Source organism: Caenorhabditis elegans, chromosome I (assembly GCF_000002985.6).
Source record: "Caenorhabditis elegans chromosome I".
In the NCBI taxonomy this organism is placed as follows: domain Eukaryota; kingdom Metazoa; phylum Nematoda; class Chromadorea; order Rhabditida; family Rhabditidae; genus Caenorhabditis; species Caenorhabditis elegans.
The window spans coordinates 8,605,232-8,631,654 of NC_003279.8; the positions used below are offsets into that span (position 1 = coordinate 8,605,232).

Below are 26,423 nucleotides of genomic sequence, written 5' to 3' on the forward strand. Positions count from 1 at the left end.
TAATTTTTGAAATTATTATTCTGCTTTTCAGAATTTGAATTAAAAATAATGTAATCAAGAGTCTCAAGATGCCGGAAAATAAAGAAATAATTACGATTTTCGAGAATTCTAGAAATTATACAAATTTAACCAGTGAAAGGTGAGAAATTTTCTAAATTCTAAACTGAATACCGCATACCGTTAACAATGCAATGAAATTAATGTATAATGTGATTGTACATGCCCTTTTATTCTATCCATGAGCTCATTTTTGATTTTAAAATTCAAAAAATCTCCACAAGAAATACTTTAATGTTTTCTATTTCTAGCACTTATTCGTTGGCCGGTGCACTACTTCTTTCTGGAAAATATATGAATGATTGGTGGGAAATCACATTAAGCATATTTCTTTGGATGTCACTTTCTTTTATGGTAAGTTTTGGAAACATGAAATATTATTAAAATTTCTAATGTTCCAAAAATTCGAAGATTTGGCATTTTTGCATTTCCAGAAAAAAAATCTGTGTATTATATTTTTTTGGCAATATTATTAACACTTCTTTCAAAGTGGCTAGGATTACTCCAAACTCCGAGTCCCTACTTCTAAACACCTTTTAATTCACCAAAATGCCCTAACAAAAACTGACTTTATTACACAGACGAAAAATTGTTGGCAACAATACTGTACCCGGTCTCGATACGACACATTTTTAATAAATGCAAAAAGGTGTGTTCTGTAATTTAAAACTCCTGCCTACGGGTTTTTTAATTTAATTAATTTATTCCTTTGTAAAAAACAAAAATAAATAACGATAAAAACAGATGAACGCACACCATGCACTCAACAAGTATATTAGTCGTGTCGAAACTGGGGTCTGTATTCTTTGGCATAATTTGCTACGGGTAATATGACATATTTTATTCAGAAACTATTTTTTATGTTTCAATTGTTCCAGGTAATTAGTCTCGGAGCCACAATTCTTTCCCTTTTCACTCTTCGAAAACATCCATACGTTTGCTTTATTCCAATTCCATTTATCAGTAAGATTCTGAAAATCTTTTTTTTTTCATAATTTCAACTTTTCAGTAATGATGTTCATCATTCCTTTCGTTTTTGGTGCTCCTACGTCAATGGTTCTCGCACTGGCAATGTACGCTTCGAAAAATGTACGTTAAAAAAAATTTACTTTTCAAGAAGTTAAAAAGTTGAGGGAAAAAACATTTTTCAGGCTGTGAGCACTTGGTATTGTGCAATAATGGGTATCATTCAAACTCTTCTGATTTTCGTGACTTCTGTAACCCGAATCCACGCGACGCTGTAACTTATTGTGATTATGTAGAAACGATTGCTTTAATAAATTTTTTTAGTTTCTTTGTCTATAAAATCTCGAAAAGAAAAAACCATATAAAAATTTCCAGAAATGAACAGAAATAATGGGAATCGAAAGATGGTGTAGAAGAAGAAAAAACAAAAGTCTCGGGGTGCTTATAGTTATGCGAGTGAATCAGAGAAGACTTATCGAACGATTTTGTGGTTCATGCCAATGGGATAGGAGTAAAGCGATTAAGGACGCGGGATGGACTGGTGGGTAATCTATACAAAATTGAAAACCGAAAAAAGGTGTCATTAAATCATTACTAATCATCAAAGTGTTTTAGTGTCTAACAGCCTGTTTACAATAAGAAAAAGAAAATAGAAGGGGAAGTAGCATTGAGCATTTATTCGAGGTCTTTAACACGGGCACAAACATCAGCGGTGAATGAAGAGCAAGTTCCAGTACCTCCGAGATCTCCAGTTTTGGCACGTCCATCAGCAATTGCATCAAATACAGCCTTTTCGATACGAGCAGCGTGTTGTGGAAGGTTCTGAAAATGAGCTTGTAAAATTTTTAGACCGACTACGATATAAAAACCATGTAACGGAGCATCATGACGGCAGATAGAAGAAGAGCAGTTGGGTTTGCTTTGTCTTGTCCAGCAATATCTGGGGCGGTTCCGTGAACGGATCTGTAAAGAAATTTGGTAAGTTTTGTTTGAATAAAAAATTGTATTTCGCTATAAAATAAAGTTTTCAGGTTAAAAAAAATTAGATTTAAATTTTATTGAGAAGATTAAAAAAATGCAAGATTTCATCAAATTCAACTTTTTTAGTATTTCCTACTTTTATAATTTCGTATTTTTTGCTTTCGATTTCACTTCTATGTGTTTATCTGAAATTTCAGAAATTAACAAAAATTCTAAACTGAGTTCATTTCATTTGTCAAAGCATTTTTTAACAAAAAACATACTCAAATACGGCGGCTCCTTTTCCAATATTTCCAGATGGGGTGACTCCGAGTCCTCCAACAAGACCAGCGCACAAATCGGAAAGAATGTCTCCATACAAGTTTGGCATGACAAGAACATCGTATTGTGATGGATCCTGGACCATGTTCAAGCAAACTGTGTCGAGGTAGGCTTCCTAAAATTATAGATTATAAATTTTAACAGGAAGTGGTTTTTCTTTAAATTCTATTATTCATACCTTGAACTTGATATCTGGGTAGAGGGCAGCTTGCTCGCGGCAGATGGACAAAAACAAACCGTCGGATTGTCTCATAATGTTGGCTGTAAAAATAATTGTTTTAATTTTCTTTTTCAATTTATATTACCTTTGTGGACAGCAGTCACAACTTTGCGCCCATTTTGACGAGCATACTCGAAGGCGAAGCTGGCGACATTGCGAGAAGCAGTTTCAGTAATAAGCTTGATAGATTGAACAACTCCCGGGACAATCTGAAACAATTATTAGGTGATACATTTATTATTTAATTTAATATACCTCGTGCTCAATTCCAGAGTACTCTCCCTCTGTGTTCTCACGAATTGTGACAACATCGACATTGTCGTACAATGTCTTGTGTCCTTCAAGGGAACGGCATGGACGAACGTTGGCGTAAAGGCTAAACTCTTTTCTCACAGCCAAATTCAAAGATCTGTGTCCTTTTCCAATTGGGGTCTCGAGTGGTCCTTTAAGTCCAACTTTGTTCTGAAAAACGTAACAATCAGAAATAAATGTACAATTTTCAAACTAACCGCGTGCATAAGCTCGATGCAACGACTTGGAATACGGAAGACTCCATCGCGTCCCTTAACTGGAGTCACATCAACTGGGTCCCAAGCAATCGGGGCATCGGCGGCCTAGAAATAACATGATGTAAGACACACGAAATAATTGAAAATTCACCTCAAAAATCTTCTGTACAGAAGCTGAAATTTCCGGCCCAATTCCGTCTCCTGGAATTAAAGTGACACGGCGAACCTGAACAAAACTGGCTTTTTTATAAAGTTTCGAGGTTTCTTACGTCTCCGGAGCTGTATCTGATGGATTGTCCGACGGTAGACGACGCCTTTTTGATGCACTTGCCAAGCATTCTGAACCCTGGAAACAAAAATATTTGAGATGGAAGGAAAAATTGAGCGAGAAAGAAAATGAAAAAGTATTTACGATGCACATTTTTTGAGACTATCTAGACGATCATATTTTGGAAAATCAAAATTTAACATCAGGAATCATTAATAAAATATGTTAAGCCTTAAATTAAAGAGCCAAGGAAAAGGGCGGTAGCAGGGCAGCCGAGGTGTTCGGTAGAGCGCAATTTATCGATCATTGGAAAGGGCGGCCAGCAAAAGCCAGTTGAAAAATAGAAAAGCAAATGGAGGGTGCGAGACGGGTATACAATAGACACATTGCATATTGTTTTTTTCTGTTTCGTTTCTCTTTTTCTTCCGGATCCTTGCGTGCGTTTGTCGCAGCGTCCCGCTGCGTGGAAACAGCTAGCCAGATATAATCTCTTTGCACCTGTAGCTACGGCATCCTGCGACGTGGATTTCAGTTTTTATTGATTATTTAAAATTATACCACGTATGTAAACTAAATAATGGAACACATAATTTTTGGTGAAAAACTGTACTAAATGTACTATCATCTGACTTTCTCTTTCACTTGATATCGTACAATTAATGCGTAATTTGAGAGATAAGACATTAATGCATTATAAAGAAGATTTTCGAAGCTTCTTCCGTTTTAATCAAGTTTTAAAAAATAAATTAGTGAAAAACTATAACATTCTTCTAGGACACTTTTTTAAAGTATTTATTTAATCTTGTTTAAACGTTGACGTTAAAGGTGCACCCATGGGTACGTTTTCCTATTTTCTTTTAATTTTTAATGAGGAATTCATCTGAAAATGTGACATAATTTGTCAAATTTTGGATATATTTTTTCGCAAAAAAACTTGATTATTATTAAGTTCGCTGAAACTCTGAAAATAGATTAAACCGATAGTTTTACATTCTCTGAAACGTTAAAATTTTTATTTAGTGAAATTGTTTCGTTGTTAAGCGTTTTAAAGCTGTTTATGTGTCAAATGTAAGAAAATTTAGTAAAAGGTGTTGTTTTATCAATTTACTTGCTGAAAAAAGGCAAAATCATTACAATAATACAGAAAAATAAAAAAAAACAGGATTGAACAAGTTTAACGTTTCGAAGGCTGATTCTGTTCCGCCCGTAAATCCACACGCGCGTTAGGACACATTTTATGGTTTCGAGATAGGCGCCTTCAAAATTACTGTACTTGTGTCTGCGTCTCTGATTTATACACGATGTTTTTAAGTGTCTCGTGGATTTTGACAACTTCGAAAAATACATTTTATTTTTATTTATTTAATTTTCAGTAAAATGGCAATGAAAGAAGGCAGCTCAGTGGAGCAATTTGCAATGAGAAGTCGTGCAGCAAGGACTTCATCGAGTGAAGGTTTCCAAAACGATATGCCCACATACAAGGATGTAGTTTTTATTGAAAGAAAAGTAAAAAACGGCGATACACTCAATAAATTGGCAATAAAATATCAAGTAAATGTGAGTTCTGTCGGTTTCAATAAAATATTTTATTTGCAATATTTTTCAGGTAGCCGAAATAAAACGAGTGAATAATATGGTATCCGAGCAAGATTTTATGGCACTTTCAAAAGTGAAAATTCCAGTTAGCCGAATGAGAATGGCGTTAGGCGTACAATCGGCTTTAAGCCAAGACGAAGAAGACGAAATTCTTATTGGTTAGTTTTTTTTTGCTGAGATAAAGCTTTAATTTCTAAAGATTTACAGATATTGATGACAGAACTGCACTTCTGCGAGAAGATCGAGGCTCACGAGATCCCAGTGTCGAGGATATTTTCCATAAAACTGATACTAACATAGGTGAATAAAAGTTAATAAAAATTATTAAAAAACAAATAGAAAAATTTCAGCTCAAGTTCGAGAAGCTCTTCCAGAAGAAAGTCACGGTGTCACTGGTTTTCATTTTGTAACCGCTCGAGCCCCAACTTCGTCATCTATTTCTGTTTGGATGGTTGTTTTAGGTAGGTTTTTTCTTTCTTGGTCGTATAAAAATGTCAAATCTTTGATATTTGAGAATTCATTTTTTCAGGAGTTCTCTTGATCTTCTGTGTACTTCCTTTGGTGCTTACCTTCTACGAAGAGCAAGAAGAAGCCGCTCATCAACATAAGACTACACATGCCGCTTGAAAATTAACACCTTTGTTTAAAATAATTTTATTAATTTATTAATGTTTTGCTTTTCTCCCCTTTCATATCAAAATCCCATCCCCATCCCTAGTGATAGTGTGATTCAACTCGCCATTTTCATCTCATTTCTTCGAAAACATTTCCTCTTGTTTGGGTAGCTGTTCCGTCTTTTGAAATCTTGTCCCCATGCTCGTTCTCGAGAACTGAAATTTTATTTAGTACACAGGATGAACGCAAATGCATAATTTTTCTGTATCATTATAAAACAATAAAGTGATAAATACTTATAAGACAATGCAAACACGTGATAGCTCAAATAAGTTGGTTTGGTATGTATTTTGGGATAATATCATGATGAAACATTTTTACAGTGATAATTGAGATATATAACTAGTTAGGTAGTTAACTTTGAATTGCATCGCTTTCATCACATGCCAAGCGGCAAAGCTCTTCCAGGTGATCAGTGACAGGAATGCTCATTGATGAATCCAAGCTGAAAATTTTTTAAATTAATGAGAACTTAAAATTGTTCATTTAATCATACCCTAAGACGCGAGTATTTAGTTGATAGAAAATTTCTTTTGAAGTTTGATAATCCAAATTTCTACACGCTGAATAACAAGTGATCAGTATGTGTGGAATGATGTGAGAAGATGTGATATTGAATGTGGAAATGAAGGAAAGTGACGGATTCTGCATGCGGATAAAATTGAATATTCGCTCGAAGACTATGTCGTAGTCGGATTCTGAAATTATTAAATCTTTAAATATAAAAAATGAAGCAAATATCACAAAATTCGGTTTAAAAAATATGCTTTTAGTAAAAATTAAACTTTTTTTGTAAATTACCTTTCAGAAACTGATTGTTTTTCAATTTGATCGTCATTTTATCCTTCATAGTCTGGTTTTTGGATTGAGCCACTTCATCACTCTTCCAGATTTCATTGATCAGAACTTCAAAACGATCATCAATCTGAAATTTGAATGTTAAAAAATTATAATTTTGAACTATCTCGTACCATTTTCATCATAGATTTCGATTGTTCTTCGGTAATTGGAGGTTGTTGTTGTGATCCGGATGGTGTTGAGCGTTCGGAAGACGAAGGTTTCTTGGAAACTGGAATTTTTATTAGTTAATTCTATTTTATCGGTAAAGGTGTAATTTACCTGGTGACATTAAATCCTCATCATCTTCTTCGTTTTCTTGTTGTTCAGAATCAACTTTCTTTTTCCGTTTTTCGGGTTTTCCAGTTTTGTTCTTCGTCACCTCTCCGTTCATTTTCTTCATTTTTTCTGAACCACCAGCAGCTTCACCAAGCGATTGAATATTCGAACCACGAGTTTTCCCATTACTTGAAAGATATTCACAAGCCGCGCGATGTGCTTTTTTTAAATCAGAATTTGCATTTTCCGGAAGAGGTTCGGTGGTGACTAGTGCGTATGTTAACTGAAATTCGAGAATAGTTGCATCGTGTTTTCGGTAATTTTGATCTTACTTTTGGAGCACAACTGAATCGGCTTCTTTTCGTTTCATCGACACCAGGCGCCAAAGGGAAAAAGCTGTAGCTGACTTTTTTGGGATAAGCATTATTGACCTGTAAAAAGAGTTCGTTGAGGCAGAAAGGGAATATTGTATTTTTATCTTCAGTTTTCTATAAAAAAAACGAACCAGTGCTGGCCACATAGGATCTTTTCTGTATGGAACCCAAATGACATCTCCTTTTGAAATATTTTCTGAAATATCGTGAATTTAGTTATGTATTTCCAAAAACTAAACTAACGTGCGATCACAGCGTTTAAATTGGGCATCGTATATAAATTATTCTGAAATTAATGATAAAAGTCGAAAACCCTTGAGAAATTTTCGAAAAATACAAATTTACGGCTAAATTACCAAGAAAAGACGATGAAAGCTCCTGAAATCAAAATTTCAACACTTACTGTTGAATAATAAAAATAAAAACCGTTTATGAATTGAGCAATAAATTGAAAATCACTAAAAACGGGGAAAGTTGATTTGGCGGGGAAACACTGGCACTTGATAATGAAATAGAGGGGAAAAGAATAACCGAGAAATTTTTAAAAAAATTGAGTATTCACAGAAGAAATATGATTTTGAGTATTAAAAAATTATTTTTGGATTAGAAAAAAATCTTCTAAATATTCACGTTCACTATCCACTAAACAGTCTAAAATTAGCGGTATCTAAAAAAACAAATGCAGTAAAAATTAAAGTCAAATCGAAATAGAAAAAAAACAAATCATGAGAAAATATATTTTTGGCGGTAAGAAAAGAGAGAGTTCCATTGATTATCGTTTTAGATGACCCACAAGTTCCAGAACTTTTTCATAAGTGGTGAACGAGACTCCGACTGCAATTGGTCCTTTCAGCCAATTCATGCTCAATCCTTTGTACAATCCTCGTTTCAAACCCTCTGAAAATTTGATGTTTTTGTATTGTTTGCTGTATAGTTTATTCTAGTAAAGCCCACTCAAATATTGTGAATTGTTCGGAGTTTTATGTGTAGCTATAAAAAATTACTTTAGAAATTCCAAAATCTTGTTTTAGAGGTGGACGGCGGCAATTATTGAAAAATCATAAATATTGCGCCATGTTCACCCCATATATTTTTTTTAGAAAATCGTAGTATAGAAAATCACTTAAATTATCCAAAAAGTTGATATTTGCCCAAAAACAAAGTTAGATAACTCGATAATCAGTAATTGACAACTTTCAGATCATTTTTAAGCACTTTCTCAAATTTTTCAACTGGAATTAATTTGATTTTCGGACACATCAAGTGATTTTCTATACTTTGACATTGAATTTCAATTAAAAAAATGTTGGAACAAGCAGGTTATTTTGTTTAATTGCAACCGCCCATTTCTGATAGAACTATATTGTCATTATAGTAAGGTTTAAAAAAAACTATAATTCAAAAAATAGTCATACCCGTATGATAAATATGAATTAGAGCTCTAAGAGGACTCCATCCACTCGGAATTCGCCCTGTTTGCATCCGCCTTCTCACAATATCGAGTGGATATGACGATGATTGACCGATCAAACCAGCTAACATTCCAAATAACATTCGGTAGTAGGAATTTTCCTGAATTATCATACATAATAACGTATAGAAATAATTTCTCAACTCACAACTTCACCTCTATGATCTCGATACATAATCTTAAGAGTTTCGTATGTGAAGAAGGAAGATCCAGCGTATGGTATTACTCCTGTAATCAACAAAAATCGATAAGAAAGATGTTTTTCATAAGAATTCCTACCTAGTATAGTTGGATAAATCCCTCTGTACAATAGTTGAATACCACCTTCTTTATATGTTTTTACAAAAACATGTTTCAAAGAACTATATTGTAATTTTGAAGAGACTGAAAGACGAGCTTTTGCGGTGTCTAAAGGATAAGTGATCATTGTAGCTGTTGTGGCGGCAAGAGAACCTGTTATATATCGTTTCACGGGTGTTCGACTTCTGGAAATTAACATTTTGAAGTTAAATTTGCCACCTCGGTGTGAAAAAAACTTTAAAACTCACCCATTTTCGTCAACTTTCAGCAATTTTTTATACTGCTCGAAGGCTGCGAATTGCATCGACGCGTATGGCACAACACGAGCCATCGTCGCAGAATTTCCACGATACAATGCAAAGAATCCATTTTCCCGATATGTTAGTTTTATGAATTTAATGGCAGATCGGAATGAGTAACCACGTGTACTTGAAACTGGAACATACAAAAAATTAGGTGTATTTTCGATTGTTTCGAAGTGACATAATTCTTACCTTGAAAATAAATTTTAGTTCGATCCAAAGGTGCGATTGTAGTTTTGGCTAAAGCTCCGGCGATCGCGCCTGCGGATAGTGACAAAACGACACTGGGCCTCTGTTTTCCCTGAAAATATGATTTTATGACAGAGATGTTCCAAAATTTATTTAAAATCTTACCTCATTTGAGTCGTGCGGCATGAAAATTGCAAAAAAATCACGAGTCTTTGCTGGTTTTTCTAGTTGGAATGATACAAAGTCAACGATTTATCTGCAAGATCATCATGTGTTATTGGATATAAATTCACATAATTAACATAACAAAACGATTCAAAAACGAAATTTCAAAGAATGTCTAGAGTATCATACTGGGAGCAAAGAATTTCAAGGTGAAGAGTAATGAAAAAAGTGATGTGTGATTTTTCTCTGGCGTCTCTTTATCTTCCTTACCGATTGTTTACACTTAAAATGTGACTGGCTAGTAGTTGATAGGCGAGCGTTCTTTGACGTCTGCGTCTTAACTAGTTTCTCATTGAGATGTTCGTTTTAGACGGTCAAAAATTATAGAAATGAACAAAATATTGTTGTTTTTTAGATTTTTACGATAAAGGCGTGAAAATTTTATAAATTTGATTCAGACGGACTAGTTTTCACACGTTGCAACCGCGCCCCATGGACAAACTGTTTCTAGGCCATCTGTACATTTTTTTTGTAATTTTGTTTTCAAACAATTTTTTCCAGTTTTCAATTCATTTTTTTTAATTTGCTCTTCGTCAATATTTAATTGTGTACTCTAAATTGGTTCAAAATTTAAATATAATTTCAGTTAAAATGGAAGACATCTGGCCAACAATCGAAAGAACAACAATTTCAGCATCTGTGCCCGAGGCTCCAGCGAACTTTGATGAAAAACCTCCGTTCAATCGAACAATCAACGTGTATCCGTTGACTAATTACACATTTGGTACTAAAGATGCACAAGCAGAAAAAGACAAATCAGTTCCAGAAAGGTTCAAACGAATGAAAGACGAATATGAAGTGGTAGGTGTTCTCTAATTGTCTCCAACCGATATCAATTATTTTTTTAGATGGGAATGCGTAGATCAGTTGAAGCGGTGCTTATTGTTCATGAGCACTCACTTCCACATATCCTACTCCTGCAGATTGGTACCACCTTTTATAAATTGTGAGATTAATTCCTATTAAAATCTGAAAGTTTCATAAAAAAATTGCAGGCCGGGTGGAGAATTGGAACTTGGTGAGGATGAGATATCTGGAGTCACACGTCTTCTAAACGAGACACTCGGAAGAACCGATGGGGAGACAAACGAATGGACAATCGAGGATGAGATAGGCAACTGGTGGCGACCAAACTTTGATCCTCCCCGTTACCCGTACATCCCTGCGCACGTGACAAAACCCAAGGAGCACACCAAGCTGTTGCTTGTTCAGTTGCCCTCAAAATGTAAGAGACTGAAAAATTGATAAGATCAAAATTTAAAGTGTCTTCGAATTTTTTCCCTAATTGAAACCTAAGCAGTTTAATGTTTTGTACATTTCAGCAACATTCTGCGTTCCCAAAAACTTCAAACTCGTCGCAGCTCCACTCTTTGAACTTTATGACAACGCAGCCGCCTATGGACCACTGATTTCCTCTCTTCCAACCACTCTTTCGAGATTTAATTTCATTTTCAATGACTCCAACTAAATATTTTTATTATCTGTTACTTTTTGTGTCTTCCTATTTTGTAAATGACCTTGTTCACTCTAATTTTGCTCCTACCAAATCTTCGATTTTGTTATGTATGATCTCTCAAATCGTTAGTATGAATTTAAAAATAAATTATTTCTTCATTTTCATTCGTTGTAATTTAATTCTTCCAACAACAAATATGATGAAACAAATTATGCAGATCGTGGCTTGTATACAAAACACTGTGAAGACGCTTGTTTCGATGGAAATTCTGAAAGAATATTTCATATTACGTAGAAGTTGAGAAAATACGCCATATCTTACGGTCTTGGGTCTCGCCACGCGGACAACCAGTTATTGTAATTGAATCTTGATATTCAAATTAAATGATAATTTCTGACATTATTTTTAAAAAAGTTGCTAGCGTGGTGAGACCCATGCGCGAGACTCATGCCTCTTTAATTTAAGCAGGAAATAAAATACAATAGAAAAGTAACTAAAGAAAACGTAACTAAAGAAGTAACTAAAGAAAGAAAACTAACTTACCTATCAAACTTCATATTGTTAATTCTTGATACGGACGTTGTTGTTTCAGTGTTTCAGATTGAATATAGCGAATTTTTCGTTCAAAATGGATGAACGGCTCACAAAACTTTCAATTCACATTTAGAAATACATTGAGAAATAACAAACTCAAAGAAATAAATGATTACAATTCAATAATTTTTTTGAAATCAGATTCTTTGACGCGAGTGAATCGAAATTAATGATAAGATTCATTTTCGATTTTCTTCAGTTTTCAATCAAATCGGATTGAGCTAGGTAATAATGAAAACCATTTGGAAACGTGCATTTTCAAAGTTGCGAAACATTAAAGGCGCACGGATTTATTTGAATGGGTCTCACCGCAAAAGAAATGGTACTCTGACTCATTTTTCGTGTCGAGACTCATCGGACAAAATCCGTGCGCCTGCAGGTATCCGTTTTAGACTGTGACTGAGATCGTGTCGAGACCCACTCCGAAAACACCACGCTCCTTTAAACTGATTTCATATTTTCACGAAACAACAATACATCAAAAGTTTTTCAGATTTCTCCACGGAACATTAAATTTCGGCAAAACAAATATATTCTGTAATTGAAGAATGTCCTTAACTACTCAGAATCCTGGCAATCCCACAAACATCTCAAACATCTCATCTCAAATCGGACCAACATCTCAAAAACCTATAGTCGAACTTTGGGACGATGAAGGACAGTATGCCATTTTTGAATCAATTTTTATTTAATTTTTCTGAATTTCACTATATTATAGCGTTTTCAATTTTGCTATTTTGAAAAAAAATCGAAAACATATTAATCTTTTTAGAGACTTCTTTATGAAAACTGGAGCATACATCATGGCATCGTTCATTTTGCAAATACTTTCTGTGATTCTCTTGATGAAAATAATTCGTATATACATGTCGATACACAGGAAGAATATGAGAAAGAAGAAGATGATGAAGTTACAACAAACGAAGCAAGAAGATCCTCCGTCGGCAGTTTTACCATCTCCGTCCCACTTTACAACACAAACTTCTACAAATACTGTTGAAGATGCGAATATGTTAGTTTTTTTTAAAATCTTGTTTGAAATTTCAACTTGTGTTTCTTGGCTTGAATATTAAGTACAGAAAAACAAGCATCCCCACAATATATACTGTCTGAGTGCGTACCTGAAGAGATTTCTCGTAGGTACGAAGGCAGGTATTTAAAAAAAGCTAGAACATATGACAACTGAGATGTCAAAGATAAACTGTGGTGGGCAATACTAATAGAAGAAATACGGATAGTTACGGGACTTTAATAATTGTTTGTATGGGAGAACTCAAATATAACTTTCAGGGTCCTTGAAGGCAATGAAATGCTCATGAAACACCGAGCGCGACTTCTAAAACCAACCCAAAAGAGAACTACAAAGGATGGCAATTCTGAAACAGTACGTTACAAAAGTTTTCACAAGATATTTCTATCTGTTGGATGTTTTCATGTATTCAAGCTTTTTTTAAACTATTACAATAGTTTTACATTTCAATAGTTCAAGTGTGTTTTTGAACCGCCTGCCTGCCTTCAATTTAGAATTGCCAAAGTCTTGGCAATCGTCAAATATAGACTTTGGAACCAAGTTACAATTCTCCGGAAACCGGTGAAAAATTTCCCATTACTGCACAGCACTGGTAGGCATTGGTCATGAAGGCAGGCATGCAGGCATACGTCTTTGTGTTTACGTGGCAACTTTGAACATATCAATTCCAGCCCTCAACACATGACGGAACCAGAAAAATCGTGTTTCAAGAGAAAGGACAAATTCTTCTAAACACCAACAATGTTACTGAATATGCTGTGCGTTTTTTGTTTTAAACTTTTTAAAATTAATAACCACAACTTTCAGGTGATGGACGGAGAAGACAAACCGGGCGAGAAGATAAACATCAAAAAAGTTACATTTGATTTTGGATCGTTTGTTACTTACAATGTAGGGATTGACGTGGATGAATGGGAAGAGCCAATTGAGAAGATTGCGGGCTCCGCAGGTTCGGGTGGATCAGTTATGACGGCTAGTATCAAGCAGAAGTCCATTAAGAGATTTTAAATAAACAATTTTTTTGTCTTTTTGAATAAATAAATTGTGGGAAAGAACTCAGAGGCAAAAACACTAAGTTTAGAAACTTCGACAATTGTTGCACCGCTGTGGTAGGTAGGGTTGAACTGACATGGAAGTAAGCCGACAAGGTGTGATTGATTTTTTGGGTGCACAGTTAATTCGCGATATGCGCATAACGACTGTAAGCAAGATGGGCATATTACAATCGAGGTTCTTGCACAATATGCACATTTCGACTTGTTAAATCCGACTTCCTTTCGTTTGAAGTTTGTTACATATTGATTAACTTTTGACTGGCTCTTTCTGTACTAAGCCTCTTCGTGGCGAAAGGGATCAACAGATAACCACTTCAACAAACTCGATGATTTCGTCACATCGAGAGTGGCTTGGTTTGGAACCAAGTGCAAATTATCTGGCCAAGAAGTACACCGTCTCACGCAGGCCAGAGGTAGTGTCGAATACTTTCTGTCCGGGCGGCTCTAGATTGGCTTAGCAGGTCATTATAGAGTATCTAGAGACACAACTTTTGCTCTAAACAGCAACCCATCCTGCCTCAGTCCTCCGCATCCGGCCTCTGCAAAGGGAAAGACAGTTCCTGGAGCACGTCGGAAGAGGCGATCTAATCTCGGAGTCCAAACCATATGTCAATCGGACTTGGAAATTAAGAAGCCGCGGGACAAAACAAGAAGAACTGACTATCGCGTGTGCACCTTCAACTGCAGGTCCTTGTCTTCGGATGATCGACTTGCTGAGTTGCTAGAAGAGACGAGGCGAATCCAATTCGACGTCATCGGATTGTGTGAAACCAAACGAGCAGCCGAGGCACACTTGATACATCACGACGGTACCGGCGTCTTCTTAGGCAAACGGAATGAAAGTTCTGTATCCGGTGGGGTCGGCTTCATAGTTCGAAGCACCCTCCTTCCCAAAATCGTAGAAGTACGATTTCTTAGTCACCGCATCGGCTTACTCACCTTCAAAGTGAGCCGAAAATTCAACTGCACGGTGATTCAAGTCTATGCTCCAACTGCGGACTCAGACCTTGAGGAAATCTGCGACTTCTACGACCGTGTTGAAGACGTCTTCAGAGAGTGCCGAAGCAAGTATAAACTTGTTATCGGCGACTTCAACGCTCGAATGGGATGCAGACAAAACAACGAAAGGTACATTGGCCCCCATGCCATGGAACCAAGAAATGATACTGGAGAGCTTCTCGCAACATTTTGTGAAACCAACCGTCTGTGGCACACGAACTCTATGTTCAAAAAGCCTATGCACAAACGGTGGACTTTCGTCAGTCCCGACGGGAATCACAGACACGAAATTGACCACATTCTGGCCAATGGAAAGTTTGTCACAGATACCACTGTACTCCCCTCTTTCACAAATGGTAGCGACCATAGGTTACTCCGCTGTAACCTCCACTTCAACAATTGTCTAGCAAAGTTGGAGCAGGTCAGACGGAGAAAACCTCCGAAAAGAGTGTTGGACCCGGCGTTTGCTTATGCAATCTCAGCGACAGTCACGGTTCAGAGTGATCCTGATTTAGATACCGACTATGATAATCTGATTCAGTCACTAAAAGAACTTCAAGACCAAGCTATCGTTCGACCGGCCAACCACTCATCCAACAGACTTTCGGAGGAAACCCGAAAACTGCTGAACAAAAGACGTTTTATGGATAGAAATGATCCCCAATTCAAATCTATTTCAGATAAATGTCGTGAAGCAGTTCAGAAAGACCATGAAGCTTTTGCCAGTACTCGCCTTCTATCTGCTGCGAACCAGAAAAAGAGTTTGAAAAGAGTTGCTAGGGACATCAACGAATATAAGTCAGTTATCCCATGCCTCAAATCAACCTCTACTGGTGAAAGAATCACTTCCAGGGTGAAAATGGAGCAGGAGATTGAGAAGTTCTACACGGAGCTCTTCAAAAGCGCTGTGAGCAACTCTCAAACATCTTCAATACCCGCCACGCCAACTCCACCGCCGTTTCTCCCGGAAGAAATTCGACATGTTCTCCGTTCCTTCCCGAATGGTAAAGCTGCAGGCCAAGACAAAATCAGTGCAGATTTCTTGAAATCTTGCCACGATAACGTCATTGACCTGATAACGGATCGATTCAACAGGTACCTCCACAGCAGAAATGTACCGAAACCCTGGAAAACCTCCAAAACCACTCTCATCTTCAAGAAAGGTGACCGTGAGAATTTGGAAAACTATAGGCCCATCTGCCTACTACCCGTACTCTACAAAGTATTCACCAAGTGTTTGCTGAATAGAATGCGAAGATCCCTTGATGAGGCTCAACCTGTCGAGCAGGCCGGATTCCGACGGTCTTTCTCTACGATCGATCACATCCACTCGCTCCAAAGACTTCTTGAAGTCGGCAGGGAATACCAGATCCCACTGACACTTGTCTTCATAGATTTCAAGAAGGCATTTGACAGTGTTGAACACCAGGCAATCTGGAAAAGTCTCGACGAGCAAGGTGCAGATGGAGCCTATATTGATCTACTGAAAGAGTGTTATAAAAATTGTACCACAAATTTTACCCCATTCCACAGGCCAGTCGCAGTACCTGTGACCAAAGGAGTTCGACAAGGAGATCCCATCTCTCCGAATCTCTTCTCCGCTTGCCTCGAACACGTTTTCCGAAAGCTTTCCTGGATTGAATTGAAAGGAGAAGCTGAGGATTACGATACGATCCCTGGAATGAGAGTGAATGGCAGAAATCTAACGAACCTCAGATTTGCTGACGATATTGTGCTCATCGCCAATCATCCGAATACTGCCAGCAAAATGCTCCAAGAACTCGTACAAAAATGCTCTGAAGTAGGTCTCGAGATCAATACTGGGAAGACGAAAGCCTTGCGAAACCGATTCGCTGACCCCAGTAAAGTCTACTTCGGTAGCCCTTCCCCCACCACCCAGCTCGACGACGTCGACGAGTACATCTACCTCGGTCGTCAAATCAACGCCCAAAACAACTTGATGCCGGAAATCCACCGAAGACGTCGAGCAGCCTGGGCTGCATTCAATGGAATCAAGAACACCACCGACTCCATCACCGACAAGAAGATTCGTGCGAATCTGTTCGACTCAATTGTCCTTCCAGCGCTCACCTACGGTTCAGAAGCCTGGACATTCACCAAAGCTCTATCCGAACGAGTACGAATCACACATGCCTCCCTAGAAAGACGGCTTGTGGGAATCACACTCACTCAACAACGAGAACGAGATCTCCATCGAGAAGACATTCGTACGATGTCTCTAGTCAGGGATCCGCTCAATTTCGTGAAAAAGAGAAAGCTAGGATGGGCTGGACACGTTGCGAGAAGGAAAGACGGAAGATGGACCACGTTGATGACAGAATGGCGCCCATATGGATGGAAAAGGCCTGTTGGAAGGCCGCCGATGCGATGGACTGATTCGCTGCGAAAGGAGATCACCACTCGTGACGCAGACGGAGAAGTCATCACCCCCTGGTCCACTATAGCCAAGGACCGAAAACAATGGCTTGCTGTGATCCGCAGGAATACCACGAATTCCTGAAGAACGGATCGTCTAAGTATCTAAGTAAGTATCTAAGTATAACCACAACTTTCAGGTGATGGACGGAGAAGACAAACCGGGCGAGAAGATAAACATCAAAAAAGTTACATTTGATTTTGGATCGTTTGTTACTTACAATGTAGGGATTGACGTGGATGAATGGGAAGAGCCAATTGAGAAGATTGCGGGCTCCGCAGGTTCGGGTGGATCAGTTATGACGGCTAGTATCAAGCAGAAGTCCATTAAGAGATTTTAAATAAACAATTTTTTTGTCTTTTTGAATAAATAAATTGTGGGAAAGAACTCAGAGGCAAAAACACTAAGTTTAGAAACTTCGACAATTGTTGCACCGCTGTGGTAGGTAGGGTTGAACTGACATGGAAGTAAGCCGACAAGGTGTGATTGATTTTTTGGGTGCACAGTTAATTCGCGATATGCGCATAACGACTGTAAGCAAGATGGGCATATTACAATCGAGGTTCTTGCACAATATGCACATTTCGACTTGTTAAATCCGACTTCCTTTCGTTTGAAGTTTGTTACATATTGATTAACTTTTGACGAAACAAGGATCCTTTTTAAACGAAACAAACAAACAAAGCAAAAAATAATTGTAGGAAACAATAATACATTGTGATTAGGGGAAGCACTAATAAATAAAAATTATGGGGGGGGGGTATGAAATGAGGGGGCATTAAATTAGAAAATTGCCTTTATAATTTCGGCTAAAATTGTCGGCCAAGTGTGCAACAACACGAAAATTGTGAGAATCAGAATAACAATAATGATGAGCCAGAGCAGAATTTGAAGACCATAGTAGTGCCAGAAATACTTGATGCACGGCTTGATTCGGGACACCAACCACGAGTTGGCCCATGACTTCCGATCAGGTTTTTCCAAGAATGGGCTCTGAAATTCATCAGAATCTAAACAATTTCAAAATCACCTAAAACTTACGTGGTTCGGCTCGGATCGTTTCTTTCCAGCTGGCTCTTGATCGGCTTCTTGTTTGGTGAGAAGTAGCATGTCCATCTCAACAAGACCCATGATCCATTTAGGATCCTTTCCAACGTCATCATTCTTCTTCTTGGCATTCTGAGGTTCCTCGTGTGGATACTCCTCGGTAAGCATTGGCCACCAACCGTACAAGTTGCGAGATTCGAAGATGTTCACAGTATCATCGTAACCTTCTGGTTCCACGAACAACTAAAATTTTAATTGAATGAAGAATATTAATTAAATTAAAATCGATACCACAGGCTTCGGGAATGGCTTCTTCTTCACTTTGCGTTTTCCACACAAGCACTTGGTCTCAAAGCAGAAGATACAGCATTTGCAGAGACATCCTCTCCTGGTACAACACTTTGGACACTTCACTCCACGCTGTCTCTTCTTTGTTGAGTAGACACCAACGTCGGATGGAGAACCGATTCCCTCTGAAGAATGAAAAATTATAAATAAAAGGAACGTACAATAAAAATACCAATGAAATCGAGAAGATCCAGTTCAATGTCACCGAGAAGACGATCCTTGCGGAACTTGTTCTTATCCCAAAGCTCAATGACAAGAATCGGATCGACGAGTTCTTCCACTGGTTTGCAGAAGAATCGGTTTTTGGTGTACGCGACCACCTTCTTCTCCCAAGGATTGTAGTCGAAGTTGAGCAGGAAACGCCAGTTGAACTCCCCGGTTCCATCGAGAACTCTGCAATTATTACTTGATTTAACTTTTATAGACCCAAAATTGTAAATTTTCTTTTTTTAAAGATAAATTTGCACAAGCTTCACAAGGGTCTTCAATTTTGTTACCTGAAATGCGTATCCGTCTTGTGTCCCTTAGTCATTCCATTGATGAATGCCTTGACGTAAAGATCGGAGACAGGCTCGGCAAAGCTTCTTTTGACTGGAATCGCTCCTCGTACATCCATGACCGCGATACGTAGCTGATAGTTGATGGGTTTCCGTGGTGCAATGTTGAATGGAGCAGGAATCGCGCCATATTCCATCTGGAACGACAAACATTTTTGTGTGCAGTTGGAAAAATTCGAAAGTTGAACAATAGAAAAAGAACTTACCGGAAAGATGTCAACGAACATTCGAAGTTCTCCCTTCTGAGTTCTTCCTCCTTTATCCGAGAACAATGGCCGAGATTCGACATGCTCTGGGACCAAATTCATCTGTCGGAGAATGAAGAGAGCAATTGTTTGCAACTGAGATCCCATTATTCTCATCTTCGCCTTCTTCCTCAACTCTCCATCAGCCGTTTCTGCCTTTTCCGTTGTAACCTTCTTCAATGGCTTGCCCTTGCTCCGATGCTTCTCCCACTTTAGCTTCTCTTTCTCTCGTTCTAGATCCTCTTCATCCCAACTACCGTCTGATACGTCCTCATTTTGTTGATCAGAACCATCACTGAAATTTTCTTTTCCAGCTTTTTGACGTTGAGAATTCAGCATAGCAATCTCTTCGCTGAAAATTTAAATATTATACGTTTCCAAAATGAAATGCCCTAAACTCACTTCTCAAAGACATGGAGAACTTCACTGAACCAGAATGTGATCTTCTCAATGGTAATTCCCTTCTCTTCTCCTCTCTCCGTCTGCCTACTTTCAATCTTTGGAACTGATAGCATCATCTTGTAGCAGTACGACTTCAGGATCTCCATTGGAGTCATCTGATCCCTCCATTGCAGCTCTCCTTGTACAGTGAACTGACCACTCAGCCCACCAGTTGCTCTCCATTTTGTGAGAAGACGATTTTCCAGATCGATTGTAGTTGATCCTATTTCTTGATCCGAAAGGATTCTCCGCTTGCCCATCACAGTGATTTTCAGATCTTTCTCCAGCGGAATCGTAACCGTCATGTCAACTCGTTCTCCAAATATCGGATCACAACACTCTGAGCGGTAGTTCTTCTTCAGGTTCACGTTCTGCTTTCCGCAATGAAGTTTAACGTACGAGTCGACTCGTCCTTTCCGTGCATTTGAGATCAGCCCATTTGCTTCGATGATGTAAACTCGGACGAGACATCGAGTTGGTCCAACGAAGTCGACAACGGTATTTATCGCAGCTGGAGGCTTACCCTTCTTGAGTTTCGAGATGAGAAGTCGGCATTTCAATTCTCCAGCCTTTTCTTTTTCTTCCGGATCGTCGAAATCTCCCTTCATTGATTTGACAAACGGGAATGTGTCCAGGAAATCAGAGAAGTTGTTGTATCCGTTCATCTGTTCAAGTGGTCGGCGGAAGATACGTACATACTCCATGCCAGATCTGAAAAGTAACAGTTTTGAAACAATTTATAATCTGAGATCCGGTGTCATTCACGTTTACTTGAACGAGCTCCTCCTACTGGCTATAGCGCATTTATCATGCAGTATCATTATAATCCTACAGTAACCAACAGAAACTCACTCTGGATATCCCGGTGATCTATGAAATTGTGACATCGATGCATAATATCTGCTCCACCAATCCAAAGGTACCATAGGATCAGTTGTTAAAGTCGGAACACGAACCATCCTGATGATCTGATCAAACTCCTCCGTAATTACCAAATCCAACTGTTCCCATCTTTCGGCGTGATCACTTTTGACCTGAAAGTAATATTTTGACTTTAACATCTAGAAATCATATTACAAACCTTGGGAACAATATGTGAGACGTATTTATGGAGATCAGATACCAAGCATGATCCAACTAATGGCTGACGATTGAAGGCCCTAGCATCGAAGAGATTGATGATTAGTGGAGGTGATAGCTCAAGAGCAGATGGTAGGATTACTTCTCCAAAAACAATCATGGGCTCAGGGAAGTTCGGATCTCTTCGGACATCCTTGAGAGGTTGCAATGTGAACTCTTGATCCCCAATTGTCAGTCCAACAAATGGGCGACGTACGGCGAGAAGCTGAAATCAAGAAGTATAGAAACTGATAAAATAATACTCCCCGTACCTTATGCTTCTTGAGATTTCTCACACCCCAGCATAAAAATTGCACGTGGAATTTATCGAACTGTGGTCTGAACTCTGTTGGGATCTCACTTCTCTCCTTATAATTGTGTTTGCATTTTGGCTCCAGTGGAATCAAATCTTTATCTTCTTCTGAGTAAAGCTCGAAGCATGCAAGAACCGCTCCACGAGTACGTCCATTGGAGAACTTCAACGGAAACCATTGTGGCGTGCCACGAACATCCGTATTTCCGCAAATGACGTTTGGTTTGGTTTCGAAGTGTCCGAGGTTTGCCTCCTCATTGTTTGAGCACTCGCCAACGACTTCAACAGAGACAACTGGCGGGTATTTCATGATATCTCGAGTTCCACCAGCGATCAGAACTGACTTGAACATGACTGTCTCATTCCAAATTGGATTTTGAGAGTTGTCCACGAGAAGCGTCTGCTTTGAGTATTGTGCAAACGAAATGCGAACAAATGCCCGAGACGAGTTCTTGACAACTGGCAGCAAATCGTTTCCCCACATGATATAGCATCTCAGTTGCCATTTTCCAGTTTGCATTTGATATTCGTAAACGCGAAATCTTGGATCTTCACTGTCCGGGCTGAAAGTAAGATCGTACAATGAACTTTTCAAAAAGGAGATACTTACTCTTTGTTCTCAACTTCTCGTACATATCGTCTACGTCTGATCCGATCGGTTCGGTCTTCCAAATCGTGGTATGGGCCTTCCTTCTTGCTGGGGGAGTACTAAAAATTAATATTTATGAAAAAAGCATCAAAATGCTAGTCCCCGATAAGCTTTAGAAGCTTGTCAGCAACTATTTTCACAGTTGCATTTAGATCAGCATTCTATCTATCTGTGATTATTCAAAATTCCAACTAACCTCCCAATTCTCATTTCCCATCGTTGTCCGAAAATGCTCAAAGTCCTCCAACTCCTTGTTATAGCCTTCATGCTTCCTTGGCCTCTTGATACAACGCTTTCTGAAGTTGTGGTGAACTTTTTCTTCTCGGTCTGTCAGGACTCCGCTTCCAAAAAAGACACCATTCGTCGAGTACACCCATCCTTTTTCGTCTCCATTGTTTCGAAACTTGTCTTGAGCCCAAGAGCCTACTTCCCATCCTTTCGCATGTTTGTCAAGATCCTTGGGTTTCAACTCGTCGGCGTAGCAATCCGTGTACTTAAAGTGTTTCCACGTTCCGTCTTCAGTTCTCTTCTGGATTTCAAAAGCCTTGTCATGAACCGTGTGTTGTCCAAGTTTCGGTACAAACATATGACGAGTATTCATCACAATCCAGTGACCAACAGCATTCCATCCATTTTCGAGAGGCACTTCATTCGTCTTCTCCCATTTCCCATCGTAAATATCAGCTTCATCTTTCCATTTCAATGCGAGTCCCTTCGTCTGCACTTCGTACATTTCCATGAAACGACGGATGTCTGCGGGTTGTACGTGCTCCTTCCATTTTGTGAGCTGATCTGTACGTCCAAACCACATCTTTGCATGGAGTACTGCGACGTGCTGAAAGTAATTTGTATTGTCATATGGAATTGAGCTAGTTTATTGAATTACCTCTCTTTTCCTGTTTCTCTGATCCACCAAAGTCGGCCATTGAATATTTATAGCACGGGTCCTCCCACACCATTCTCCTGATTGAGCTTCATCATCCGATTGGAAAATCTCCGAAATCGGGATTTTGGCGAAACCGATCAACTTCCCATGGGACATCATTTTGATGAGAACGGGTGGAATGGTCATTTGAACATCTTCTGCCAACTCAAGAGTCATCGATCGAATTTTTAGAAGCATTCGGAGCAGCTTCGCATCGACTTCTCCATCAGAATAATCTATACTGAAGGCTTCCTTCTCAAAATGCTCTCGCAGCTTCAAGATCTTTTCCTTCCGGTAGTCAAGGATATGGCGATCCAGTGCGTTGCTGCTAACGGGGTTGATGCGTCTGAAAATATATTTTAAATTTGTGAAAAGTCTTAGTGACTCACCCCAAATACTTGCTAGCCGAATCAATTTGCTGCTCCAAGCACTCCAAAGCTTCCATTCCAACTGACGAAACATGGTCGATTGCTTTGTTTCCAATGCGTCGAACCTCCCAAATCATCGTATCAAGCATATTCGTCATTTTCATGAGAACATTGCTCATTTCAATCCGATGCTCAATAACTTCCCACGGAGCATTGACTTCGGCAACTGGTCGGAGATTTCCCCATGGCATCGTGAAGTACTTGCATCCATCCCAGTTTGGCTCTGCTGGCAGTGTTGAGCTATTGCATGATCTGAACTCGTTGCTCGTGCTTCCAAATGAACCGATTGACATCATTATGCAGACTGGATCGGATGCGAATTGAGGATTGATCATGTTGAGGCCACTCATGGAACAGAAGCAGTTGTACCATTCGAGATTTTTCTGAAATTCACAAAAAAGTTTAAGCAATGTTCTACAGAAGTTCTCTTGCATGGCTTTGCAATTATGTTTAATAACCCTAATGTCTACAGTAATCAAACATTTATGGTAACTGTTACAGAATTTGAACACAAAATGCAATTTCAAAATACAGTAAGTCTATATCCTACAGTAACCGTATAACATAATCTACAGTATACCTATAATATAATCACCAATAATTACATGAAACATTCAATATTGTCTCCAATTTTCAATAACTTACACAAATCGATTCGGCTTCCATAATTGGGGAATGATCAAGATGCATGATCTGAGCATTAGCCTTCTCCATATACTCTACACAATCGATCGCAATGAACAAACGCCCAACAAATCTGAAAATTAAACAAATTAGTTTAGTCTTCAACTCTCCAAGCCTACCTGCTCCCATCCTGCTGGGATCCTCGCATTTTTCTTGAGAAGATGCTGAATCGAGTCACGCGTTCGCAATCGAATACATTGAGAAACGCAGGTCCAAAAGTCGGAAGGTATCCAGTCTCTCCTGGCTCGTAAATCATTTTCATTGGAAGAGTGGCTTTTCCTATGCACGTTTTGCCTCGTCCCTTTTTGTCGAACAATGAGAAAATAATCTGAAAATCAGTTATAAAAATATCTTCGGAAATTGAAGAAAATAAGAGATAGGCAGGCATGTAGGCATAGACTGTCTACCATGTCTCAGAGACGCGAAAAAATACGGTCTTAAAATCCAAACTCATACCTCTGAGATGACAGTTGGCCATTGAATTGGAAGATAGATCTCTTGCTCAAACTTCACTGATGCGATGTTTGCATCTTCATCAAGAAACGCAGATTCCATTGTTGTTTCGGTCTTGTGTGCTCCACACTGAACCATCACATAGAATCTTTGCTTCTTCTTGATTTTCCTCTCATTGATCATCTGTCGGATGAGCTGTTCCACGGAGAACACTCTGATCTGAAATGAAAAGTTATTAGTAATTAAGCATCTTCAAGTACCGTACCTTAAGAGTATAATCAATGAGATGTGCTCCACTCCAGATTTGCTCCTTCCCATCGTCATCAATCAGCGTTGGTGGTGACTCGTCGATCCGGTACACAGAGAGCGTCACCTTCAGGAATCCACAGTTCTCATAGGCGATATCGTCCGGTTCCTCGTCATCCATTCCAGGAAATCCCAGAGCGACCCATTTTGCAATGACAGATCTGTCGGGAGAGTGAATTACTTCCGAGAGGTAGCAGCTGAACTCTCCGACGCTTGATTCACCAAGTGCTGTAGGACGCACGAGCTGGAAAGTTACATATTTGGAAATTACAGAGAACATGCTTAATCACTGATAACGCTTCAGAGCAACCAAAGAAAAATATTCCAATGTTTAAAAGTTTACCCGAAGAGTCAAAACTTTGGCAGCAAGCTTCTCCAGTGGCTGGTTCTTTATTGTGTAGAGAATATTTTGTCGCCACTTTGGAATTGCATGAGTAACTGTTCTTGTCATTTTTGAATTTCCGTCAAAGATCGTTCGAACTCTTGCGGATCCTGTGCTGACATCCTTTGCCTCAATAATTCGTACAAGAACATTCCAGGTACATGGCTTGTCAGTGTCCTGCAGTTTCCGTTTTCCAAAGCTTTTTCCATCATCTGGCAGCAGCTCGATGTCAGATCCACCGTCGTCCGATAGCTCCTGAAATTTGTAAATTAAAAAAAATCAAAACGTTCTCTCATTAATCTTATACTCAGTAACAAAATTGTGGCAGCTCTAATAACTCAAATTATCAAACTCGATTAGAAGCCGAAAATCGATAATCCTAAGAAATAAATGATTGATTTGAATGAAACTAGAACTTCATTATCATCCACTACCTACAAAACCGATACCAGTAAAATCGATTTTTGGTTTAAAAGATAACAGTTTCAATAAATAACTAGCAAACTATTGCGAAATATTATTGCCACGTAGATCTAATATTAGATATTATAATAAATCGATACTACCAAACTATGTCAACAATCGATAAAATCACTGTGGAACTATTTCGTACTAAACAAACAAGGAAAGGTCCATCTTTGTTCTGATTCTAAACTAATATTCCGAAACTAACAGTCATCTCCGATGTTCCCGTGCTCTTTCCCGATTTGCTCTTTTTGCTGGATTTGCTCGTCTTGCTTGTATTCCTCGATTCGTTATCCGAATCGTCTTCATCCCGATCTCTCTCCGGGCCGGAATCCTGAAATATTGCAAAATTTAAAGGAATTTAATAAAAATAAGACACACCACATCACTGGATGAATCCCCTCGCTTAAACTTTTGCTTCACTTTCAGTAGCTTTTCCTTGACCGTCATGTCGATTTGGTGGAAATTGAAAGAAATAACTTGGTTCCCGTGAAATTTTTGCAAGGGGTGTTGGATGACGTGGCAATAAATGTGGCAAAGCTGTGAAGACAAGAGAAGCACAGGTCACGTGAGAAAAGATACGTGATTCAACTTTTTTCACGTAAAACTTTTTTGTTTTTTTTCTCACGTATTTATTTTTGTTTCATTATTTTTCTGATTTTTAATTGTCAGCCAAATTGTAGTACGAAATTGGAATTCTCACTAGAAAAAGATGAAATTATCATGGTAGTGGACTAGTACGGTAGGAGTACTGTATTTTTATGCAAGCGCGAGTTGGGCGGGGAAAGAGGCGCCCCGTCACGCCTCGATCGGTTTTTTTGAGATGTTGTCAAAGTTGTCACTGTCTATAAGGAGTCGGCTGCGATTTTCGTTTGCCGAATATCAGTTTTCCAAAAGTTTTAAAAAAGATTTTTTATAAG

At 38.6% G+C, this 26,423-nt stretch overlaps 9 protein-coding genes and 3 non-coding genes across 14 annotated transcripts; 6 read left to right on the forward strand and 6 right to left on the reverse strand.

The window, feature by feature from the left end:
- Window positions 1-31: 31 nt before the first annotated feature.
- On the forward strand, window positions 32-1,343 carry F43G9.13 (Vesicle transport protein). The gene is made up of 5 exons (NM_059928.6): window positions 32-139; window positions 309-411; window positions 936-1,020; window positions 1,067-1,146; window positions 1,209-1,343. Exons 1-5 carry the CDS (start codon window positions 69-71, stop codon window positions 1,299-1,301), a joined length of 432 nt encoding a protein of 143 aa, NP_492329.1. The 5' UTR covers window positions 32-68; the 3' UTR covers window positions 1,302-1,343.
- On the reverse strand, window positions 1,318-3,400 carry idha-1 (putative isocitrate dehydrogenase [NAD] subunit alpha, mitochondrial). Its single transcript, NM_059929.6, has 9 exons — window positions 3,324-3,400; window positions 3,206-3,280; window positions 3,055-3,159; window positions 2,801-3,007; window positions 2,631-2,754; window positions 2,504-2,586; window positions 2,268-2,440; window positions 1,893-1,986; window positions 1,318-1,845 (listed from the first exon to the last, which is right to left on the reverse strand). The coding sequence occupies exons 1-9, from the start codon at window positions 3,390-3,392 to the stop codon at window positions 1,699-1,701; spliced, it is 1,077 nt and encodes a 358-aa protein (NP_492330.2). The 5' UTR covers window positions 3,393-3,400; the 3' UTR covers window positions 1,318-1,698.
- Window positions 3,401-3,722: 322 nt separating this feature from the next.
- Window positions 3,723-3,870, reverse strand: F43G9.16. Its single transcript, NR_050320.1, has one exon. It is a non-coding gene; the product is annotated as an Unclassified non-coding RNA F43G9.16 (non-coding RNA).
- Window positions 3,871-4,689: 819 nt separating this feature from the next.
- On the forward strand, window positions 4,690-5,835 carry lmd-1 (LysM domain-containing protein). Of its 2 annotated transcripts, none has more exons than NM_001129004.3 (5): window positions 4,690-4,879; window positions 4,929-5,076; window positions 5,118-5,218; window positions 5,269-5,379; window positions 5,448-5,835. In NM_001129004.3, exons 1-3 carry the CDS (start codon window positions 4,700-4,702, stop codon window positions 5,216-5,218), a joined length of 429 nt encoding a protein of 142 aa, NP_001122476.1. In that variant the 5' UTR covers window positions 4,690-4,699; the 3' UTR covers window positions 5,269-5,379; window positions 5,448-5,835. The 2 variants fall into 2 exon arrangements, with proteins under 2 accessions (NP_001122476.1, NP_001122475.1); NM_001129003.3 differs by having other exon boundaries at window positions 5,126-5,218.
- F43G9.4 (PWWP domain-containing protein) lies at window positions 5,663-7,373 on the reverse strand (the record flags this gene model as incomplete). The annotated part of the gene is made up of 9 exons (NM_059931.4): window positions 7,327-7,373; window positions 7,215-7,279; window positions 7,042-7,140; window positions 6,713-6,992; window positions 6,565-6,662; window positions 6,395-6,518; window positions 6,090-6,291; window positions 5,953-6,038; window positions 5,663-5,748 (listed from the first exon to the last, which is right to left on the reverse strand). The coding sequence occupies exons 1-9, from the start codon at window positions 7,352-7,354 to the stop codon at window positions 5,663-5,665; spliced, it is 1,068 nt and encodes a 355-aa protein (NP_492332.1). The 5' UTR covers window positions 7,355-7,373.
- Window positions 7,374-7,493: 120 nt separating this feature from the next.
- Window positions 7,494-9,962, reverse strand: slc-25A42 (Mitochondrial coenzyme A transporter SLC25A42). Its single transcript, NM_059932.5, has 8 exons — window positions 9,781-9,962; window positions 9,511-9,601; window positions 9,349-9,457; window positions 9,103-9,289; window positions 8,834-9,039; window positions 8,703-8,782; window positions 8,499-8,655; window positions 7,494-7,980 (listed from the first exon to the last, which is right to left on the reverse strand). Exons 2-8 carry the CDS (start codon window positions 9,529-9,531, stop codon window positions 7,856-7,858), a joined length of 885 nt encoding a protein of 294 aa, NP_492333.1. The 5' UTR covers window positions 9,532-9,601; window positions 9,781-9,962; the 3' UTR covers window positions 7,494-7,855.
- Window positions 9,963-10,156: 194 nt separating this feature from the next.
- Window positions 10,157-11,189, forward strand: cfim-1 (Cleavage and polyadenylation specificity factor subunit 5). The gene is made up of 4 exons (NM_059933.4): window positions 10,157-10,371; window positions 10,419-10,516; window positions 10,566-10,795; window positions 10,893-11,189. The coding sequence occupies exons 1-4, from the start codon at window positions 10,162-10,164 to the stop codon at window positions 11,036-11,038; spliced, it is 684 nt and encodes a 227-aa protein (NP_492334.1). The 5' UTR covers window positions 10,157-10,161; the 3' UTR covers window positions 11,039-11,189.
- Window positions 11,161-11,717, reverse strand: F43G9.21 (uncharacterized protein). The gene is made up of 2 exons (NM_001263903.3): window positions 11,570-11,717; window positions 11,161-11,294 (listed from the first exon to the last, which is right to left on the reverse strand). The coding sequence occupies exons 1-2, from the start codon at window positions 11,581-11,583 to the stop codon at window positions 11,174-11,176; spliced, it is 135 nt and encodes a 44-aa protein (NP_001250832.1). The 5' UTR covers window positions 11,584-11,717; the 3' UTR covers window positions 11,161-11,173.
- Window positions 11,718-11,825: 108 nt separating this feature from the next.
- On the forward strand, window positions 11,826-13,698 carry F43G9.8 (uncharacterized protein). Its single transcript, NM_059934.4, has 6 exons — window positions 11,826-11,845; window positions 12,114-12,281; window positions 12,393-12,632; window positions 12,911-13,004; window positions 13,322-13,408; window positions 13,458-13,698. The coding sequence occupies exons 2-6, from the start codon at window positions 12,169-12,171 to the stop codon at window positions 13,656-13,658; spliced, it is 735 nt and encodes a 244-aa protein (NP_492335.2). The 5' UTR covers window positions 11,826-11,845; window positions 12,114-12,168; the 3' UTR covers window positions 13,659-13,698.
- A 4,082-nt stretch (window positions 13,699-17,780) lies between these two features.
- Window positions 17,781-25,971, reverse strand: fer-1 (the record flags this gene model as incomplete). 2 transcript variants are annotated; one of them, NM_059936.4, is made up of 21 exons in its annotated part: window positions 17,781-18,134; window positions 18,183-18,431; window positions 18,480-18,661; window positions 18,709-18,929; window positions 19,034-19,230; window positions 19,300-19,690; window positions 19,741-20,490; window positions 20,632-20,813; window positions 20,861-21,124; window positions 21,171-21,774; window positions 21,822-21,919; window positions 22,057-22,695; window positions 22,747-23,131; window positions 23,175-23,596; window positions 23,859-23,970; window positions 24,017-24,225; window positions 24,354-24,569; window positions 24,616-24,900; window positions 25,000-25,293; window positions 25,712-25,837; window positions 25,885-25,971. In NM_059936.4, the coding sequence occupies 21 exons, from the start codon at window positions 25,951-25,953 to the stop codon at window positions 17,925-17,927; spliced, it is 6,105 nt and encodes a 2,034-aa protein (NP_492337.1). The 2 variants fall into 2 exon arrangements, with proteins under 2 accessions (NP_492337.1, NP_001122477.1); NM_001129005.4 differs by lacking the exons at window positions 25,712-25,837; window positions 25,885-25,971 and having other exon boundaries at window positions 17,925-18,134; window positions 25,000-25,107.
- Window positions 23,364-23,513, forward strand: F43G9.15. Its single transcript, NR_050321.1, has one exon. It is a non-coding gene; the product is annotated as an Unclassified non-coding RNA F43G9.15 (non-coding RNA).
- On the forward strand, window positions 24,478-24,625 carry F43G9.18. The gene has a single exon (NR_050322.1). It is a non-coding gene; the product is annotated as an Unclassified non-coding RNA F43G9.18 (non-coding RNA).
- Window positions 25,972-26,423: the final 452 nt, after the last annotated feature.